This window comes from Pyrgilauda ruficollis, unplaced genomic scaffold, assembly GCF_017590135.1.
Source record: "Pyrgilauda ruficollis isolate IOZ18807 unplaced genomic scaffold, ASM1759013v1 scaffold24, whole genome shotgun sequence".
Classification (NCBI taxonomy): Eukaryota; Metazoa; Chordata; class Aves; order Passeriformes; family Passeridae; genus Pyrgilauda; species Pyrgilauda ruficollis.
Window position 1 is genome coordinate 701,423 of NW_024523648.1, and position 23,140 is coordinate 724,562.

Consider the following 23,140-nt stretch of genomic DNA (forward strand, 5'->3'; position numbering starts at 1 on the left):
TAACGTATGTAATTACTTCAGTTATTTTTTAACTAAAGAATTTCTACGTAGATATACTGTGTTTGAAAATCTTATTTTAGGAAGGCCAGAATTAAATGGTACAAACTGTCAAAAAAGAGTGCAAGGCACAAACCAAAGAAATAACGTAATGCACAGTAAGTTTTCCATACCTCACTTGTACATTAAAACTTAAAAATGAAGACAGGAATTGCTAGATAACTGCAGAATTAAAAAAAAATCATAAAGGAAGACTTTGTTCCTGTTATATTTGGTTATCTTCTTTTGTGCTATTCATGTGTATTTAGGATTGCTTACACAAACTCCAAGAACTATTTAAGAGGAAGAACATTTAGAACACACGAGAAAAAGCTACTGTTCATTTATCTACTAACGTCAAAAAGCGTAAGTTTTTTTAAAGCTTATGTATACTTGAACAATTAGAAGCTTAGCTACAACCCATTAGCACTGGAGAGCTTATGAACCAACCATTGAATAATATCCCTGCTGCAATAATTCAAGAAAAGGCGGTGATGAATGCAGTAAACAAACTGCAATGATTGCCTGTAATAACAAAAGGAATTTGTTACTCACAAAAGCCTTTGAGAATTCCTCACCCCAGACTCAGGGCAGCTTTAATTTTTCAAGAGGTGCGATAAGCAGCATGCACAAAGAGTAATGAGTTGGATTTACTGCACACGTATGGATTAACTGAGTGCTGGCAAGCGGCTCCCGAGGCTCCAAATACAGGTAAACAAGACTCACACTTGCAAAAACTGTGCTCAAATCTTAAGACTCTGAAATAGCACAACACCCCAAATACCTAATTAATGAAACAGCTCAGTGTCAGCAAATCAGTGTCAAAGATTTGGGATGCCAGCTTTGTGTCCTATCAGCAATAGAAAGCCTGGAACTGCAGGTCTCCAGTCAAATAAAGCATTTGTTTCAAGCAAGGACAGATGGCAAACTAGCAGGCATTAAAAGTGTCAGCAGCCATGATGGAAGACTGAGCCCACATCTAAGAGCTAGTGGAAGTTTAAAATCTCTGTTTTTACACAATATCCACATAAGAGGAACAGGATCTTAACCCATATGAATTAACACTACGGTACGTCCTGCTTTGAACAACAGGCACCACTTAAGAGACACCATACAACTGTACAACTCAAGTATGAAGAGACACTAGCACTAAAAAACTCTTTCCCAAGGCCCATCTGTTCCCAATAAAATAAGTCTTCTTCAACTTGTGGAAGTCCAATATTCACATGTTTGGATGCTGGTGAAAGGCACTGTCAGCCCTGGAAACAACTCGTAAACTAACACCAGCCAAGGATGCCAAGAGCACAGAGTATGTCATGCATTTAGTAGTGAGGTCTTCTACAGTTCAGGAAGATGATACATGCATTTGAAAGTATATTGGATATAAGTGAATGTGACTGAAATTAAAAGTATGGCATATAAAATGGAAATTCATTATATTGTGAAGTAATACAGAAAACATCTGGATGTCATCTTAAGAGGCTGGTGTTTTTCCTGATTAAGGAAACAGCTGCCTTAGTAAAATTACTCATATCCAGCAGTAACGAAGACTATCTTTTAGCTCAATTCTTCTGTTAAGCCACAAGCATCTGCTTCCCAATTTTCTTTTTATTTAATCTTGTGTACCCAGCTCAAGTGCTGTAACAACAAATTTAAATAGCTGCCTCATTTTATATCTTGCAAGCTATCATGACTAAACAAAGAACTGCACTTTGCATATGAAACTTTCCTTTCAAGCAGGTGACCATTGAGGGGTGATTTGCAACACCATCTGTGTGAAAGCAGGGGGTGGGGCAGAGGAGCCTAATAAACTGCATGGGGAATCAATAGTTACATCCTCAATGCAGCACAAAATGCTTTCAGAAGATTCATTCCTAGGCTTGTAAATTTGACTGTATATTTTAATTCCAATACCATTAAGTGATTTAGAGTGATGCCTTTACTCTAAATGACACTCCTAGACCATGGTGGCATGCACAGAAAAGGCTAAAATCACTCTGTGTACATAAAGGGAATTCTATTTTCTTTGTAATGGTAACTCAGCAGCAAATGAAGAGTTGTTTGTTTCAGCCAATGTTATGTGACACTTGCAAGTTTCTTCCAGGCATTAATGGCAAGAGTTTTAAGTGCTGGTTATCAAATATACAAGTATAACAATGTGAACAGGACACCAAGGGTGCCTACTTTATTTGTTCTTCCATTATTTTTTTCCTAACTTCATTCAATCACTTTAATATTTTACTCCAACACCAGAACAACAGCTTAATGAAATTACTCTCATCAGTTTGAATCAAAAAGGTCCTTGGAGAAAGGCCCCTAGACTCAGGGTCTCCCATATTCTGCCATCTCCCTTGAACTGACCACTAGCAAACCTGAGCATCCTGATGAGCAAATGGAAAAAAGTAACTACTCCTTCTTTTTGCTCTGTTTGCCCTCAAAAAGATGGTCTTCCTCAATCACTACATAGTCTTGATCTGACATCATCACAAGTATTTTGTCAGTCACTTGTATCATTCAGAGGCCAGCCCTCAAATGGTTAAAATTTACACAGACTGTGTCTTCAGATGAGGCAACACGGAGTAGGAGTTCTCCAGCCAGCTCAGGGTTTGTTCTTTCTGGAGTTACTCCCATTGCTCTACAGCAATTGTGCCGGGCCTGCAGCAGTAATGCAGTAGCAGTAAGGAGCTGTTTTCATGCAAAGTGTTCCAGATGGCCAAGGGCTCTGTTTTTATAAAGTTCACAGAAGGATGGTTGAGGTTGGAAGAGACCTGTGTGGAAGGAGTTCTGAAGGACATCTGGTCCAGCTGTGCTGCTCAAGCAGGGCCACCCAGAGCCTGTTGCCCAGGAACATAAATGTTTATAGATAGCTTTGGAGTATCTCCAAAGACAAGGACTCCCCAGTCTCACTAGGCAATCACTGCAAATCACTGCAGTGCCCTGTCATCCTTACAGTAAAAACGTGTTTCCTGATGTTCAATGGGAACCTCTTGGGTTTCAGTTTCTGCTTGATGTTGAATATAAATGTTATATTTTGGCATTAGGACATGGACAGGGCAGGGTCATAGTACAGGCCTCAGTGACATGCTGTATCTTCAGTAGATGCTGCAACAAGGTATTTATCAAGGGTCTTGTTATTGGTGGTTTGATTTAGAATGAAGCAAGCAGTAGGTTTGTAATAATAGCAACAACAGGACAACTAATAACTAGTAAACTACATGTAATGCAGCCCATGAAAGGATTAGCACAAGGAACAAAATATGACGAGAATCCAAACTGACAAGTTTGAATACTGAAGTTTTAAAAACAAGCCATGATTTTAGGCACAGAATTACGGAGTTCCAGGCTTTACAGTCTTCATTAAACACAAAAAGCCTAAGGAGTTAATTTGCATTACTCTAATGTCCTTTGCCAGAGACCCTATGCTCCTCTTCATGCATAGGCAATTCTACATTCCACTGCCCATTAGTTTGATGTGTTCATGGATACAAGGAGAATAAATTAAATTAAACACTACTATTTTAGAGTGTCTCTTATGTTATTTAAACATATATAAAATATAATGAGTATTCAATGGAAATTAGTGTTGTATATTATGGCTGTCCATTTTTAAACAGTAAAGTGCTTCTTTTAATCCTTCCACTAGGATTGAAGTCAACACAGGAATTTCCAGATTTTGTGATCACAGATACTGGAAAAAAGTAGAATGATCACAAGTACAAAGACAGTGCCAACAGTTCCTCTGTTAGATCTACAGCATGGATAACTTATGAACAAGCCATTGGATCACAAAACTCTCTCACTGAGCTCTCTCTACCACCAGCAGCTACAGACTACTTCTACCTCACTTGTATAGATATATGGGACAGAAATCAACTGTTTTAGCTGTTTCAGCCCTCAGGTTTCAGTGAATGCTCAGATTACAAATAAACTTGTTTTGGTCAATTCCATTAAAAACAATGGGATTGAGAATGTGCCATTTGGGTAAGTGAAGCTTGGATTTGCAACCATGTGAACAGCTGAGCCTGACCCCATGACAGGTGAGTTAGGTAGCACCAGCAGTTGCATTGATGCATTCTTAAGTTGTTATTTTTCAAGGGGAGAAACAGGTCAAAATTTAGCTTACCCTGCAGGTTCCTTTCCCCAAAACACTTCTGACACACCATCTAGATGGCTTTTTATATAAGTAATGTAACAATAAAAATCTTCCATTATACAGCAGGACAAAAAGATGATGGTTTCCTAACTCAGTGCTTTCTTCCTTATTACTCAGATTTCTCTGACAGACAATAGTCATTGAATTTTCTGATGAATAATGGACAGGATCAAAATGAGCCTGAATAAGGTGCTTGTATATTTTCCTTAAATTAAATATAAGAGATGTGAACTCTTCTAGTTCTTTGCATGTAAGCCAAACAGGAGGCTTCAAGAGGGAGGAACTATGATTTAAGAAGCTCCTTTTATGTTGTAAGTTAAATCATTAGGCAGAATAATTCAATTCCTTTCTGTTTACTGTAAGACTATTTCTCTTACTGGACAAGTCATAAAACTAAACTGACTAAAATATAAGAATTTCCAATTCTTAAAGACTCAGAAACAAGTCCTCTGAATGAGCAGCAGGGCCACCAGCACATGAAATTTATGAGCAATTCATTTGCTTCTCTGAATTTCCTGCAGTTAAAACTTTTTTACTTTTTTTGAGCTGAACCTCAAAACCATTCCTGCAATTAAACAGCCATAAACTGTACTCTCTAAAGATTAACACTATTTTTGAATGCAGAACATATTTGAAGGAAACAATGGTTGGAAGTATTAATAAAGACTTCAAGTATGCGTGTTAGCATGTGGACATTGCTTTCCATGTTCCCACTTGAAAAAGAGGGGAAAAAAAAAAGGCATGACAACCATGTAAACTCTCTCAATTTTAAACAAAACTCATTACATGGCTGTAGAGCTTTATTTTATTCTTTAACTGAACACTACACATAGCCACTTCTAGAGAAAAGGCCTTTCAGGCTTCACTAAATTATTTCTATATTTAATAGCATGTAAGTTAAAACGTTAGAGTACGTTAACTGGTATTTCAAGTCAGACCTAGACAGAAAAAAAGTCATCAAAGTATGATTTGGAAAAAGGGCATCAGTCACCAGCTTCACTCACTCATTAATTCTATTACCAACTGTCACAGTCTATCAAGAAAAAAATATGACTAAGTCCTCCTCGTTATCTCAGTAAATCTTTACTTTTGACCTTGGGTCAGTTAATAACCATATTGACTTAAGACAGACCCTTCAAGCAAATTAGAAAAGCTGATGGCATTTAACATTGAACTAATTCTGCTCAAGCGTGCTGAGAGCCACCACTGTAGTTTCCTGCAGCAGCGTGGCAATGATGGCCCAAAGCATTACAGCAGTTGTAAATCTTGCCTGGAATCAGGAAGATTATTTATTCTTCCCTCTAGAACATAAATGGAAATAAAAGCAACTCTGGAAAGAAAAGGCTGAGCACAGACTGAACGATGTTTGTAAGAGATACCATGCAAGCAGCAAATGCTGATGAGCAGGTTTCAGTTATTCACTCATTTTGCATGATAAAGGGAAAAAGATTGAAATTGTCTGTATACTATGAATAGTGTTTTTAAGAGCAAGTTGGGGAAAATAGCATCCTTTAAGAAAAATGGCATTGTAAGCTGCTGACTTTGTTCTGCAGCTGTTAGTTTGAAGAAAACAACAAAAAAGAGTTTTTAAAGAGAAACGGAAGGGAGTGAAATTCATAGCATATCCTTTTCACATGATGATCCTTAGGATCTATTGGACTGCAAAATCATCTAGTCATGCTTGCAAAAATTAAGGACAACTTGGCCCCCAAGGGACAGCAAAACTTTAAAGCAGTAACAGGACTGAACCAGCTTCCTAAAACAACTAGTATGGTTATTTTGCTTAGCCTGCAGAAGCAGATGAATGCCTAAAGACTAAAGAAGAAAAGAAACAAACAGGACACATCTAGTTCTTCAGATGGACTAGTTACAGAGTATTTTTGGTAGTTCAATGTATTTGGAACATCAGAAACAACAGAACTGGCCCTTTATGCCAGAAAGAAGACAGCTCTATGTTAATTGAAGGTTGACTCTACTCCAGTAACACTGCTGCTGGAGTGATCTTCCTTGTTTGCTTTAGAGTTATGTCAGTTTACATAAGACTTGGATGTTAAAACATGCTCTTGAGCCTTCATGTAGCTGAATCACAAGAGTCCCCTCATACTGTACTGTTTTAATTAGCTACTATTTGAAGGAGTTCATCAGGGTTGGGTGGGTTAATGTAAGCAATTAAAGGTGTTGAGTAAAGAATATCAGAGCTAAACACAAAATGAAATCCAAATTCTTCAGAATATTTTACCACCTCCTGACCTCTCTTGTATCTTTTGCTTTACTAGAAAATTAAACAGTCAGATGGCTGCCCAGCTAACACCTATGGGAATACAAAAGCTTGTATACCAGTTGACAAAAGACTTGCAATGTAAACAGTGAGCTAAGAAACTGGATCTACTGTTTAAGTACATCCTAAATTATTTTTTTCTTGAGGAAACCAAGCAAAATTTGTATGAGACACTGGCACTACATACCACTCCTCCTTTTCAGCTTTCAAATCTTCATGTTCATCCTCTTCTCAGTTTCTGGCTTAAGAAAAGTTTCCAGTTTGCCCAATTCTGTGCACTTAGTCCTGGGCAAAATGAACCCTTACATTTACTGATTGGAGGAAAACAAATATTTGTTTTTCAATGTTTCATGGCAGCTCTGTTTAGGGGCAATCACCTGCCAAAACCACAAAACCCCATTGGCATCTATCATGCTGGAAGTGGCACAGGATTTTTTATGTGCACATCTTTTCCAAATTTCTTCTCAATCATTTGCACATAGGGTGCAAACACAGTCTGAGTATGGCAGAGGCAAGCTTTTGGCACAAATGATACAGCAACTGGACACATTTATCAACCACAACATTTACCAACATTATTCAACTGTTGCATTTTTACAAATGGCAAACAAAGCATATGGCTGCCTGCAGTTTTTGAAAGGTGTGGGAGAAAGCTCCCGACTCATCTTACAAATCATTCAGATTTCTGTTGCCTGAAAATAACAAACAATTGATCCTGCCAAAAAAAAATCCACAGGACAATTAGCCCTCACCATAAATTGATCCCAAGAGTTGGTGCTAACTTAAAGCAAATGAACCTTGTTTCTGTCTGTCTCCTTTGATCTGCTGAGCAAGGTATGTTGCAAGTGCAGAGGAGACTTAAAAGAGTATCTGTTTCTCCTGCAGCAAGGATGCCATTATCTCTATCTGTTGCTGGAGATATGAAGAGCATGCAAGAGCAGCAATGATCTCTGTCTGTTTCTGATTTCATGCATTCAGTCTTCTCAATGGTCTTCAGTGAGCTTGAAGCAGCAGAATTGGTGGGTGGCACAAAGTGGTATTTTGTAATGAATTTCTAATCTGATCCTTTAAAGAGCTAATTGGATAAGAAACTTCCCAAATTGCATCATACATTTCTGTTCACTCAAATTGTATTTATAGTATTAAGAATATGCCTTTGTTTTTTTTTTTTTTTACTAGAAGTAATTTAAATTTTTGAAAAGAGATACAAAGATAGAAAGATTCTTTGCTTAAGTCAGCTTTGGCAATCTGATGGAATGTCTTCATAGCTGCCAACAGAATCAAAAATGTGGTAATCTTCTACCGGATGGTTTACGCTTTAAGCTAATAGGGGAAGGATGTTATCACCTATTTAACTCCCAAGTTAATGAAAAATAACCTCAGACTCAGTCTACGGAGACAAAGCACAAAATGGAATCTCCCATACACTAGTTACACATTGTGAAATATTTAGATAAAGAAATGAAGAGTTACTCCATACCTAGAGTAAAATAATATTTTCATATGTACTTTTATTTTGTAAAAAATCAGCACAACGATTCAATAACATTTATTATTATCTCCTAACTGAACATTTATACCACATCCACAGAGAGAGTATACTTCCCAAATATTTCACGTAGCTTGGAATTTAAGCCATATAAATTCATGCTGATCTATTCCCACTGTCAGCACTGAGTTTTTTTTGTTGCTTTAATTTGCAGAAAGAATTAAAATTCTTTGCTGTAGTATTATACATAAGGATTGTAATTTAGATATGAATAATGTATTTGTAACAATCTAAATGCTGCTTTCAAATGGCTCCACCAAACCCTGTATCTAACCATATATATAAGTTGTACACTTTCTATTAAATCTGCACAGCAACTCTTCAGGCAGCATGTTTTTACCCTCTTTTTACTCTTCTTTATTATTGCAACTGCATTTTGTGCTGCTGAGTGACAGAACTGGAAAATGAGATAAACAAAAGAGAGAAATATCTTGGAAACAACTTCTTTGCAGGTGCCTGGTGATTCTGGACAGACTGTTAATAGCATGTAATTTCTTCTGTACAGTATACCAACCCACATGCAAAGAATTCTTCTTTAGGGTCTATCTAGAGCTGCTGCTCAAAGGGAAAGCACTCACACTACTATTTCTGACAGACATTCTCCCTCCAACTGTTCTGTAGAACCAGAATGAAGTGAAACTGTAGGAGCTAGTTGAAAGCCAAATCCTCAGAAGAAACAAACAGCTCCCTCTCAGCTGCTTGAATTCTACTTAATAACATAGCTCATGAGCTTGTGTCAAATATACCAGCTGTTACAATCACAATCCAGTATTTCTTAGGTCTCATTATAATCCATTCTCCTTTCTAGCAATTTACCATCAGCCTACAGTAGTGTGGAGGTGAGCAGGGATTTTAGTTAAAATTAATGTAATGAGCAGTGAACTTTTTTGCTATTTCCAAAGTCAACACAGGAATGTAAAAAGATGTCAAATAGGTTTACCATGGAACAAAGCAAATTTTTTTGTTGTTTGGAGAAAACTGACCAAACAAACCCTTTTCTGCTACACGAACGGGAAACCACTAGAAGTGAAGAACATAAGTTAGGTACAGGTTGGAGCTCTAAACTGATGTTTCTCAGATCAAAACCAGGGCTCTGATTCCTGGTTTCATAGCAGGCTTAGTTATAGCAGCTGCAGCAGGCTGTCACCACAGCTTCTCAGTCCCCTGCTGTGGGTATTCACACTGATAGACAAACAAAATGATGACAGACAAACAAAAGCAAAACATACCCACTGCTGGACTCCAGCAGACAGCAATTCACTGAATTAAGGCAAATTGCCACTATTCCCACTTTACATTAGCAGAGTAGCCTGAGGGCCCTCATTCTGAGGCACAAAGTCTGTTGGTGATGGCAGCAGATTGTGTGCCCGGTGCTGGTGCCTGATTGCGGTACAGGGACAGAGTCTCCATCAGGCTGCAGGTGCTGCCACCCCAGAAGCAGTTCCCTGTCAATGTACACGTGGGTGTATCAGTAACCCTACAGCAGAGTGGGAAGAGAAGGAAAACTCTTAAGCAGCATCTTAATTAAGTGCAAGACTGGAAATCCACAACTCTGTTACCATCCTTCCGATTTTCTTCAGAATTAAGTGTGGGGCCAGCTTGAGCAGCACAGTTGCACAGAGCAGCTGAGCAAGTAGCACTGGAAAAGAGGGGACAGAAGTGTTAGCAATGAGAAAACTTTTGGAATAAAGGGAACCTATTTGAGAGAGATGGGTTTCATCAACAGTGACAGTGTAATTGCACTGCAGGAACTTAAGAGACAGAAATAGAAGACCGAAGGGCAGTCTGCTTTCAATGGCAGAACACTCTACATAAAAGAAAATCTTAAGAGTCAAGGTTATCTCCAGAATGTGAATCCATAGGGATTCTGCAGTACATTTTGATGCAGCTAGCACAGAAAGTGAACAGCATTAGATTTATTAAAGGTGGAGAAGAGGCTGAAATAGTAATGGAGATTACAGACTGTGATTGTGAGGAACAGAGGAGATTTTAAATCCTTCTCTGTCCCTGAGTAGGCTATTAAGTGCTACATCAGAGCTGATATAAACCTTGATTTTATACAGTGTAAGGGCAGCTTTCTGCAGAAATTCAGAGTCTATAGGAGAAAAAGTAGCTCTCAACTTAGTTTGACATATTATTGTCAACAGGGGCCACATGCCCCAGTTCAACACATTCTTCAAAAAAAAAAAAGGTTTACTTTGGTAATGTTTAAGTTTAGAAAGAGAATCAAGATGACCAGCTGAAATGTACTTAGAAAGAAACAGTCACAAGGTTAAATTGCTTGGAGATGATTTGGAGAACAAAAGATGAGGTTCAGAGTCCAAAAATTCTCAAATCAAAAGGTTCAGATGACTTTTACCTTCTTTTGGTTTGACTGTAAAGAAGGTAATTAAAAGTAAAACTATATTGAGTCCAAGTAAGGATTACAGAAACGGGCAAGTTAAATGAAAACTCTTAAGTCAGGCTACATGTAATTTTTGAAGAACAAGTGTTTAAAGTTAAAAAAAAAAATAAAAAAATATATATATAAATAAGGGGCCTGCTAGAGAGCCAGGAGAAACAATAGGAGATGTCTGTTTAAAAGAGCATAGTGCATGAACCAAAGTCTTGCCAAAAAGATAAACTTGCCCCAGTGTTTGGTTCTGAAGAGCCTAGGCATGTTCCCATGCAAGAAGATTCTCCAAAGAAGAAGCCTAATGGACTGTTGCAACATTGAGGCTGGACTAGAAGATTTCTTGAAGTCACATCCAAGTTGAATGGCTCCAGAATTCAACAAAATACCTAGTTAAAAAATCATAAATCTATAAAAATGAAAGAGAGCATGAAGATCATTTCAGAGCTCTACAGGAACTAAAACATGACACCAGTGAAACATTGATGAATTGGTTAAAAGTGGCAGCAGATGGATGGTAGGTGGGAAACAGGACCCAAATCTGAAAACAGGGCTGTAGAAAGCTACAGGCAGTTGAAGTCCTCTAGTCTGTACCACACAGGGAATTCTGCTGCCAGCCTATGAAGATCATTAAGGAGGAGTTTAAGTGGCATTCAAAGAGAAGTGATCAAGCTGATACAGTATGCCTGGAGTTTCAAACAGCATTAGAAATTAAGCTTCCAAGGCATAAAAGGAAAAGTCCTCTTGTTAACTAGTGTCAAGTTAAGTGAGAGGAAGCAGAAGATAAAACATGCGGTCAGTGCTCACACTTGGTGAGCTCAGATCCCCAAGGCACATACACTGGAACTTAATCACAATTTGCAGAAAAGGCCAATACCTTTGTATAGGTGACAAAAACTTAATTCTCCTACCATTCAAGATTTCTAAATGATGGCTTTTTTTTTTTTTGTATTAATGGAATTTAAATATTCTCTCTGAAGAGAGAATATTTAACCTCCACCTCTACCAGAGAGGGAGAGACAGAAAGAATAGCTGCAGCTAAATTCTGCAGAATGTCTCAGCACTATATGAAGTCAGCAATCTTCTGTGGTCAGCCTGGCAAAGGCAGTTGTAGATCAATAGCATCTGCATCATTATTTCATGCCTGCTCCTCATTAGGAAGATAGCTTGACAATCACTGTGGGATGGTGGTTACAGTGAGCAATGATTAGGTCTGTCTGAAGTCAGACAGGAAGCCAAGATCATCAAATGAGGTTGAACAGTGGCACGGTAACTCCAACTCTAAATGCAGATATAAGCTAATTAAGTATGTCATAACTTTTTCCCCACATTTTTTTAAACCTCTAATTGACAGCTGGTAGAGAGCAACAGATGATACTCTAAGTCTAGCACTTATCATCATGAAGAATAGCTTGGATTTTTTTCCTTTGTTAGTTTTTTTTGTTTGGGAGTTTTTGGAGGTAATTTGTTTTGGTTTGTCTTTGTTATTCCTTCCCCCGATCAGAATAAATTAATGTTCCTTCAAACAGGTTATCCTGCCACAGTAAAAAAAGTACAAATCTGTTACATTTCTGCTTCATGCCATGGAGAAAAATGGCAATACGAGCATATTATGCAGGAAGAACAGCTGCTGCATCCAAAATATTTTAACTCTAGGGGGAAAGAAAAGCTACTTATCCCATTCAGAAAACAGGAAAGCTTCAAAGGAATCTGGGAAATTACCAGCTGAATCTGAAACTCATTCTCTGAATCTGAAACTGCTCCTTATTCACTTCAGAGAGTTTTGGGTTAACTGTTTTGCTGCTCACACAAACAGCAAATTAGAAGTTCCTTCTATTTCTGCCTATGCAATGTATTCCCTGACTGTGGAACCAACCTTCAAGTAAAACAGTCAGGGGACTGTTTTATTGAAGGTTGGCTCCACAGTCTCCTGACCAGCTGCTAAGCTACTACTTAGCTTTATCAGTGCCTTTTAGAGCCAGTTATGAGTAAATCAGAAGACCTAGAGAACGTACCAACCCGACTGGACTAAAAGCAGGGCCATACATTTAGATGACTTTCAGCACCAGTATCACAGCTATTCCCAGGAGTGAAAATTACAGTGCTCAGAAGTATGTTTGTAATGTCCATGAATTCCAAGAAAGATCTTAGTTACTGTTAGAGGGTTCAGTCCTCCAAAAGTTAACAAATTGTCTCCTTATATGACTATATTTAGAGGTGTATATATCTGAGTCTGCAGAACAGAGGACCTTGCTGCATGCAATACTCCTGACCCTTGGTATACCAAAATTTAACATCAAACTAATAAGTAGAGCAAGGCAGTTGTAAAACAATTTCTCCTTTACTTTTTATTTTTCACTTCAAAACAAAAAAAATTTACTTAAATGAGGAATCTTCCAACATTCTAAGACATGTCTTGTATTTAATCAAGGTTTAATTTGAATAAAGTGATCAAGAAAGTTTGAAAAAAAATCTGTCCCACTCCTGTGGGATAAATCTATCTTATTATAGTTTCCTAAAGATACTTTCACACAAACCAAAAACATTTCAATACTAGCAGTGCTTTTAAGGAGCCAGGCTTATTTTTAATAATCCTTTACAGCCAGTGACTTATGAAAAAAATACCAAGAAAAGCATTCACATGCAATATTATTATTGGGGACTTAAAAACCCAAAAGAAGCCAAAAAAAAAATAAAAAAAAAAAACCACCACCAACAAAAACAAAACAAAAAAAAAAAGACCAGCAGTTAAACAGTTGTTCTTCTTAAAATCAAGTTTTCTGGTATTTGTAGCTATTTTACAAATGAAGTTGATATTTGACTGAAACTCTTTTTGACTTGGGTTTAGACAGATACCACAGTAAAAAAAAAAAGCATATGACATTTCTAGCACTTTAAGGTATTTCATATTAATTCTAGTAAGGTAGAAATTGTAGGAAGTTTAACAAAAAGTGTCTCATGGCTCTATTTGCAAGTGAGTAGCACATATAGTTATCAAGGGGTAAAGTATTCAATTTGTTCCTTTTTAGAATGATTCACATTGGTGACTTTATCTAAATGAACTATTATGTGAGGAGGATGTTTTAGGAACTACTCAGTATGATAGCATATTCTCTAATCGTGATTAGTTAAGACTTACAAATGATTATGGAACATACAATGTGTTGCAGCTTTGGATCATTACCCATGGAAATGTAATTCAGAAGCACAAACAATAATTATTTCCATCATTCCTTCTACCGAAACACAGCTTTCTTTAATTAGAATACTGGTAAGTGAGCACAGCAAATATAAGATTTTTTAATAGTTAATCTGATAAAGAATAAATTGATCTTTTAACTGAGGAAGTTTAATCCTTCAATCAGTGTGCATGCAGATTGTGCTACCTTTTTAGGAACACCCACTAATGTAATGGACTAACAGATTATTAAAGATATACTTTCTATGGTGGCAGCCAGCCTCTGGGGCCCTCAGGCCTTTCCACACCACTCAGCAGGAGCAGGGAAGAAGAGACCCACATAATACAGGAGAACTTCACCCTGCTGTATCCCCTTCTGTCCATTGGCAGAGGTTGGCTATTGCCACAGCATCTTGGGATTTAGGAGACAAATCATTAAGTTTCCCCAAATCTGATGAGGGCAGAGCATGCTGAATTGCACACTTTAAGCCACCAGAACAACTGTTTAGGGACATCATTCTGTCTTGGACAACAGATGTCTAACAGAGAGTGTGAGAACCAGTGGCAAGGGTGGACGATGCCCTTCCTGGCCTGCAAGAGTTTGGCATCCTCCTTAATAATAAACCTCTTCTCTGTATGTAAGAGCCCATTTTACTTTCATCACTGAGTCCATCAATTTTAGAATGGGCACTAGCATCCTTTATCACCGATGTTCCACTGCAATGAGTTCCATTTAATTATCTGTTGCGTGAAACACTTTATGTTGCTTCAAATGTCTCCTCATTTCATTTGTGCAAGAGTTTTACTGGAACACGAGTGCTGCTTTCAATCTAGCTGGAGAGGTAAAACTGCCTCTCTGAGGATGAAGAAATGGTTGAGAAGCAATGACTAGGTGTTATTTAGGAGAAACTATACATGCTGATTAAAAGTGAGACTGCACATTAACAGACACAGGACATAAACCACCAACATACATAGGAAATCACCAGCACTGATGACAAAGGATTAAGGTATTTCCTGGCAGACAAACTGCTACTTGATGTAAAGGCCCATGAGCATTCATCTACCAGCTCGTCTGCCAAGAAATATGCTCTGCTTCTGTCAGGACTGGTTAATTAAAGTGTACCAATAGGTTATGCTAGAAAAGCTCACACCTGTTTTGCAAGTAGATCTCTAGTGAAAAGAGAAGTAAAACAATATCTAGCAAAGATCCAGATGCCAGCTCCCAAGCACCTCTCAGTTTTTTTCATTACTGTTAAGTGTCTGACTGCATTTTTTCCCAAACCTGTGCATTTTAAGACATGAATGTCTTTTCCACACCATTTACACTCAGCACAGATCCATGTGAAATAAGCAGGTTAGTCTAGTTAGGACACAAAAGTGTCAGAGGAACATTATCTCCTTATAACTACTTTGCCAAGTACATGACCCAGCAGTACCTGCTAAAACATCTTTAACATAATGAAAAATTTTAGCAAAAAATAATCATGCACAGCCATAGAATTTAGGTAATTTAAAGTGACAGGTTCAAAACAGAGCTCTACCTAGTATTTGGAAAATTCACTTATGAAAAAAAATTAACTTCCTTAGATTTGTGGAGTTGCTTTGGATTTAAGAAATGATAAATTCAATTTATGCTTAAAGAGTACTAACTTGTGTAATTCTCCAACAAAATACTGCTATAATCCAGAGACAGAAACATGGATTTAAACTAGTGAGATTAAAGACTTTTCAACTGCCAAGCTAAAACGTGTCATTTAAAATGGTACCTGCAGCTCTTTTGGCCTTCTCAAAAAATATTACACAAGTAATTGCATTTAGACAAAGCTCTAAGAAGAAACTGCATCTTCATTCTCTCCAGAAACCATGACAGGTAATAGAGATTAATGGGTTACTAATGCTTTAATGACATTCACATATATATTTCTTTCTTATCATGCCTTCTCCATGTGACTTGAAGCTCAGGTTCAGCGAGGCAAACAGAAAGTAAGAGTTTAAACGAGTTCAAGGGTACACTTGAAACACATTTGGGAATGTATTCCCAGATTCCATTTGGGAAGCAGGAAGCTGATGCACCAAATCTACCACTACCATATAGTAGGAACTCCATAATTACACACTACCATATAGTAGGAACTCCATAATTACACACTCTAGCATGAAGCCCAGTAAGATGTACTGGGTGTGACTCCCACTCAGAAAAAAAACTGAAATATCACTTAACACTTAAATGAAGTAATAGCTTTAGGACTTATAGAAAGCAGCAGCAATAAAAGAAAGAAGACCCATTGGACTGGTCTCTACTGTACAAGTCATTTTCAAAGTTTTAAACAATGGACAAATGAAATTATTTAACTTGGATAAATAAAATTATTAAACTTAAATTTAATGACTTATCTAGATGATGATATGTCAGATAAACCATCTTACTTCTTCTCCTGAAAGATAGTAAGCTGAAAGTAGTCCACCGACGAAACGAATGTTGACTTCAAATACGGAAATTTCAGCATTCTGTTGAAATAAACATAAATTTATTTATATAGATGTTTGTTTGGTTTGTTTATACACACAAACACATACACACACATATATACATACATGCAGCTTTTAAGGCACAACTGCTGTAAATAGCAAAATACTAAAAAAGATGATGTAGGGAAGGGTAACGTAAGAATTTAAAGCATTTCTTTCTCTTCCTCACTTTGACAAAGTATCCTCTTCATTATCCTCATCCTGCTCAACTTTTCATCTCCTCTGTTGGGCTATACGGCTTTCTCTAAATCCACATATCTAAGTATTTATCATTCCTTGCAGATGATTCAGCATTTGCCCAAAAAGTGCTCTTGGATCACATCTCCCACACTATCTCCCCTCACACAATCTCAGACAGATCAGTATTAATCAAAACGTCCTATCAAGTGCTTTCCTACTTCAGTCTAAATGCAGCTTAGTGCAAAAATGAAGGTAACACCAGAATGAGTTAATTATATGCTCAGGAAAAATGTAATCATTATGTGTATTCACAAGGAAAATGATCTTTTGCTATTACAGCTGGCATGAATGAATCTTTTACCAATGATAAAGAGTTGGTCCAGCCAGTATCTACCTCAAAACACATTCTTCCCTGCCTTTTGAAATTCAAGCATAAATGAGGAATCTGAGTCTCACATACTTTTGTTCTTTATTAAGGCAATTCCAATTTTACCCAAACACATACCATTTAACCCAGTCACGTCATTCAGTTAAAAAGTTGATCTAGTGAAGTTTGCTAATTTTTTTTATACAGTACTACTTTTTATATTACTGTATTTCTGCAGAAAAAGGTACCCAAGTGTCCCAAAATTTTGGGCACATAAAAAAGGCATTTGACTTTCACATGTTCTGGGTTGCTCTTGCTTCTACTGAGTCACTTTTCCATTTTCTATTTGCCAACATACACTATAGCTATATTTAATATAAATCAGTGCATGGTGGAGCTGATAGATTTTCTTCTGAAAGGCTTGCAGGCTTTTTCATTTAGCTAGGTTTTGTGCTTTTCCAGTTTAAGCATACAGATGTCAGTTTACGTAGGAGGGAAGAAGTTGCTCCCTGTTTTTTATGGATTTTGAATTGCCGTAAACTGCCTTTACAGAAAAGACAAACAAACCAGCACTGGGCTACTTAACAGAAATATTACTTCATGCTTTTCAGTTTCCAAGGTGTTCTGATTAAGAAAAGGTGTCTAGACACGTTGCAGAGTTGGTGAGTTTTTTGTAAATTGTAAAGGTACAGGCTTCAAAACACACTCTCAGGCTTGCTACAATGCTTGTTGATTTACACTCAGAAATTTAACTTTTCTCCTCTAAAACGTGTTCTGCACTTTCCTCTCTAAAAAGAGGATATAATTTCCATTCATAATTACTCTGATTAATATACAATTAATACAGTATACAGGTGTGTGCCTGTATAATTTTTTAACACATGTGAGCACAATTCAAAGGGGCTGACAAAATAAAGCCATCACGCACATCTGACTCTTGAAAACTCAGACTGGCATCATGGGTTAAGACTGCAAAATTTTCTTGCTGTCTTGCAGTGTTCAGAACATAACATTCTTACAAGTTTATTTTGAGTATTCTTGAAATCTGCAGTTTCTCCTCTGTCACTGCTCTCCCCCACTGGTCCTCTCCTATTCTAAGAGAAACGACAAAGTTTAATTTCTGCAGCTTAATTTCTGTTTCCAAAATGCCTTTTTTTCCCCAAAACTCTTATTTCTCTTTCCAAGTGTTCAGTCATTGTCTGCTGAATGCAGCAATAAGGCAAATGGAAACAGGTATTCACCTCAACTTCAACATTCCTATGCAGGCTTTTTTTATAATGCCATGATCCACGTCAAACCTGGGGAGGGGGATATAAAAACATTTAAATTCTCTAGAAATCTGAACTAACTAGGTGATGCATCTGTTCATCTGCTAAGCACTACAGTACATATACATTAAATACAGAAGTCTACCTTAAAATCCAACTTATAATGCAGCTAGTAGAGAACTGATTTGACTAAAGAAAGGCTGATCTGACCTGATCTGATTGAAGAAAGGATGATCAAATGAGTGACAGGGGTGGCTTCTCTTCCCTGGAGACTGAGCTAGCTGAAACTCCTATGAATAGTATGAGAATATGAATATGTGAACCTTCTTCAGAAGTTCAGGTTCTTTCCATTTCAATCCTGAGCCTTAGCACATGCCAAGTACCTTTCTTTGATGTGGGAAGGTTGAAGCTGTAAAGTGGAAGGTGTCAGATGAGGAAATGAGTTAATCAGATATCCCAGACACTTGTGTTTCCTTTGAAAACTGAATTAAATTACTTTTTGGTTTTCAATTGCTTGAAGTAAATTGAGTAGTGTATGACCTGAATATTTTGTCTCCAGAACTTTACATTTTGCCTTTCTGGATTTAAATATGACCACTTAACTCACAAAGCCATTGCTATCCTTCAAGGAGTGCAAAGCCCTTTAAGGAAGGCTCAGTATGTGTGCACTGACATCTGCTTCTGGAAATCAGTTACAGACAAGAAGATGACTTGGAAATAATGCGAATAAAGGTTTTACTGTTGAGCCACTAAGATTAATTGCACTGTAATACTGAACATGTGTTGAAGGGGTGATCCTTCAGGACACTTCTTGAAGGCAACCACTGTTCTAATGTTATCAGATTCCCAACAGGTCACTTGAACATCTGAACCCTCAGTTGAAATACTTGCCTCTTACCAAAATCTTTATGCAAGCCACTAAAGCAGACAAACACTGAAACAGTCGCTTCATTAATGGTATATTTGAAAGCTGTATGCCTGATAGTTACTCTTAAACTCATTGTACCAGGTTAATATTATTCTCAGTAACAGTAAGTGGCAAAACAATTAAAGTTTTATAATTTCACATCAAGAAAACATGTCTACATGTTTTTGTGAAGTAAAGTTTGTGCAAAGAAGTAGTCTGTTAAGAAAAATGAACTTGTTCTAAAAGTAGAGTTCTGCTACACTGAATTTACTTCTTCCTGGTTCGATTTTTAAAATTTTTGTATGATATGACACATTGAAGATGCCACACCCTGACCATTGCATTCTTTTCATATATTTAATCATCCACACACAGTTTGCACAAATAAGTCTGCATATTTCTACTCAGCAGTCAAATTCTAAGTAAGCAATACTATTTTTTTATTTTGCTCTCAGATCAAGCTATATATGAATAGCTTATGATCCATTTAACAGTACCAAAATATATCAGAAAAACTTTTATCTGAACTTCCCAAAATTTCTACTTCACCATCTGTAGAGGTGAGAATTATTTTTTACTTTAAATTTAGCTTTCTCCTTCAAACAGTTACTGTATCACCTACATAGCAAATCTGTAATTCCACTACTTCCAATGGAAATTCTGTAAGGCGAAGTGACTGGGCATGTATATTTCAGGATGACTAAGATGTTCCCTTTTTAAGGTACCAAGTGTAAAAGATAGCTCTGAACAACTGGATAAATATAACTTCCAATTTTATGGTCTTTACATTAGTACCCCAAATAGACTGTGCTCTGTATAAGAATATCTGAAACACCTTTGTTAGCACACATCTCATCTGTGCTAACATCTAAACATCAGTCTGATCTGATATTTGCAGGCCTCCCTTTTAGAAAGGATTCTGAAAGTCAGTAGGTACTTGGAAAAGAGTTACGTGTATTGGGAATAAGATGTTTTTGTTTTAATTCCAGGGCTTTTATGTTAATTGCTGAATGCGAGTAATGCAGTCTTTCATCTTATATTTATTCAGTAATTTATCATTCACTATTTGAACCATAAATGGAATAGACCAACTACTATACAAGATCCAGAGAAATTGTGACTTCTGATCGCTGCACTTGAGAAAAAATAGAAAACAAAAAAGCAATGTATGAATGCAATTTGTGGTGTGAGAGCAAAACTGACAAGTTTCAGGAATTTCATCTGGTTTTTTTTTATTGACTTCTAAAGATGAAATTACTTTGACGCAGACATACAACATCCTTTACATTGCTGGCTAGACACATAACACCAAAGTTATGTGTTATGTGACGTTAAAATTGCTTTTTAAGTAGAAGAAAACCTATAGCTCAGAAACCCTCAAGATGCTGGAGAAAATTACAGCTATAACTAGAAAACATATTATACTAACTCTTTTTAAAGAAAGGGAGAGTGACAATGCCTTCTCAAGACCCATCTTCAAAAAGCAACAAATATAACCAAACAGGGAGAGGGCAGGCAGAATAAAGGGCCAAGACTTATATTAGTTAGCCTGTGTTACTCTGCTTTTCTATTTTATTTGCAAATCTATGACAGGGCCAGTTTGATCTCAGCTGCATCTCACCACTTGACTTCCCTCACCCTTCCATAAACCAGAGGATTAAGGCTACAACTGGCAAACTACTGAGGCTTCAAAAAGCAGTTATATTGAATTTAATATTGAAAAAAATGTTTGTCGTAGGTTAAGAAGAAAATGAGTTTTTTGGGAGGTTGTGGTCAGACCAATCAGTGCTTGGATTTGAACATTGGCACCTGGTTTGGCCACTGAAGGTATGGACTGCCTCTGAGAACACAGGGGGTTAAAAGCAAGAGCTCCCAGGAGAACTCTCTCTTAGTCCCGGTCCATGAAGGAGGTCAGAGCTCCCCTGCCCAGCCGGGCCTGGCTGGGGGAGGGAAGCCATGCGGCCGGGTGAGGTAGACCGGAGCCTGGGGCCGAGGAGGGGGTGAAGGCCTGGCAAGATGGAAGGGTGGAGGAGCCCTGAGAGGCATCGGCCCCCCGTCCTACTCCCCGGGAGATAGAGAGAGAGAGAGAGTGCCTGTGCTGCCTTGAAATTCAGTATCATGGACTGGCAGCACGGCCGGCCAGAAGGAGAAGTGGGGGATGCAGCACAAGAAGGTGCCCAGCCGCTGTGGGAGTTCTGAGCAGACAGAGGCGAAGATTTCAACCCCTTTCTAGAATAATGGAAACCTTACAAATACTGATCCTCCTGAATCAGAATGAGGAGAGAGAGATGAAGCATGAGGAAATGAGCAAGTGTGACGAAAGCTGATGCACGTGAGAAATGTCAGAAGAAGTGAGAAGAATCCTAGGTGGGAGGAGATGATGGAGTGGCCTTGGGCTGGACTCTTTCTTGTACGGCCATGGACAGATCCATGTTTTTCCTGTGACCCGGAGACTGCAGGGAGCGGCAATGCCTTGGAGCCAAGACTAGGGAAAGTATATTTTCATGGGGGTACTGGCATTGTGCCAGCCGCGAACCATGACGGTGTTCAGACAACAAACTACTGTCAACTGGGCTCTCCTGAAGGTCTTTTCCTATTGAATTTCTCCAGTTTCCCAAACTGGAAACAGTATTCATATCCTTCTGGATCATTTCCTAATGCATCTCATTCCTGATAATCTTCCTCTCCATAATTCACAGACCAAGACCAAAACGATTTCCATCTGTATTTCCTCATGGAAAGTCACCCTCCCTTATAAACACAACATCTGAAACACTGTTTTATTTATCCAGTGTTAGGTTCCACCTGGCACTCACCAGCAGCACTGGTTACATGTTCTGCCACTCAAAATTCATCTGGAAAAAATACTGTGTGCTCTTTACACAGATGAATGTATTCCCAGTAACCAAGGCACCTTAATTTATATTTCATAAAGAGCTTACTCTCTTAGCTTTTATAGTTTTTAAAAAAAAAAAAAAAAAAAAAAAAAAAAAAAAAAAGCCACAAATCAAACATATAATTTGTTTCAGTCTTCTCCATTGCAAAGATTCCTTTGGTTCTCCTGTTTCTGTATCATCAAGAGTATATAGAACTTCAGCCCCCATCATCTGCATTTCCATCTATTGCTCCTGTGCAGAAGGAATGTAGCAACTGCCCCCATGCACACACATCATGGCAAGCAGCCCATACCCTGCAGTTTAACAAGCTGAGCAAGAGAACACCAGGGACCCTGTACTGAATAGTGTATATAATTCTAGACTAAAAAGTGGACACAAAGGGCCCACATTTCCGGTGAAATGAGATGAACTTGTAATTATTATTGCTATTAAATAATAATATTCCCCTGTTGAAGCACAAAGGTTGGGAACAGCAACAAATCCCTGCACTTTCAAGCAGCCCAGGAATTACTACAGAGTCACAGATAGCTACACAATAGCTCACTTTCAACTATTGTAATTAAACAAGATTTTAATTACCTGCAATTGTGGGGGGAAAAAGTTTCATTCATATTCCACACATGAAAGTTACTGGCAGCCTGCTAAAATATTCAGTTCCCAAAGACATGGGAAACAATCTTAGCAACCTTTTTATCACAAGTGTCAAAGCATGGTTATTACATAACATGTTATTTAACCTTGGTGAAGTCCCTGCATGGCAAACTGGCAAGATCTTCAACAGGCACAAAAATAAAGTGCTACTGAAGGCATTAATAAACTCTAGCAGCAAAAGAACTGCATTTAGTAATGAATTTGCAAGATCTCCTTTTAGCCCATCAAAATTGGTTCTTACACATAATCAAAACAAAATCAAGTCACTTTGAAGTCTGGCATTTAGAGTGTACTAATAAGTTATGTGGCAAACCGGTAATCAAACAGTCCCACAAACTAAAGAAACATTTTCACCTGCTGGCTTTCTTACGATTTCTCTCTGACCCACGACTTTTTTTTTCTTTTTCTTTTTTTAAATGGGAAAGTTGCTCCAAATAATTGTATTAGGAAACTTTCTGATTTTCTCACTTGAAGAGGAAAAATACCAAGAATAAAAAGCAAAAAAACTATAATGTTCCAAGTTAGAACATTAGATTGTGGACTGTTACAAACAAGTCAATCGTAATACCTACAGTTTGAGAATAGTAGAATTTAGATTTGTAAATACTGAAGTTTGAAATAAGCAAACTGAAGTCTGGAAGTCTGTCCTGTTACTGACTGCCATACCACAGACACAGCTGAGTCAATGATAAATGCTGGAAGCCTTATTTATGCAAATAATATTTGCTATGCTGGGACCTTGCAAAAGGAGT

General features: G+C 37.7%; 1 protein-coding gene across 1 annotated transcript in view; it reads right to left on the reverse strand.

Moving 5' to 3' along the window:
* MAN1A1 (mannosidase alpha class 1A member 1) overlaps positions 1-23,140 on the reverse strand; it is a 139,261-nt gene that overhangs the window by 65,858 nt on the left and 50,263 nt on the right. Inside the window, exon 4 of the mRNA XM_041470100.1 lies at positions 16,017-16,097. Within this exon, the coding sequence (XP_041326034.1) occupies positions 16,017-16,097 (81 nt within the window). The remainder of the gene's footprint in view (positions 1-16,016; positions 16,098-23,140) is intronic.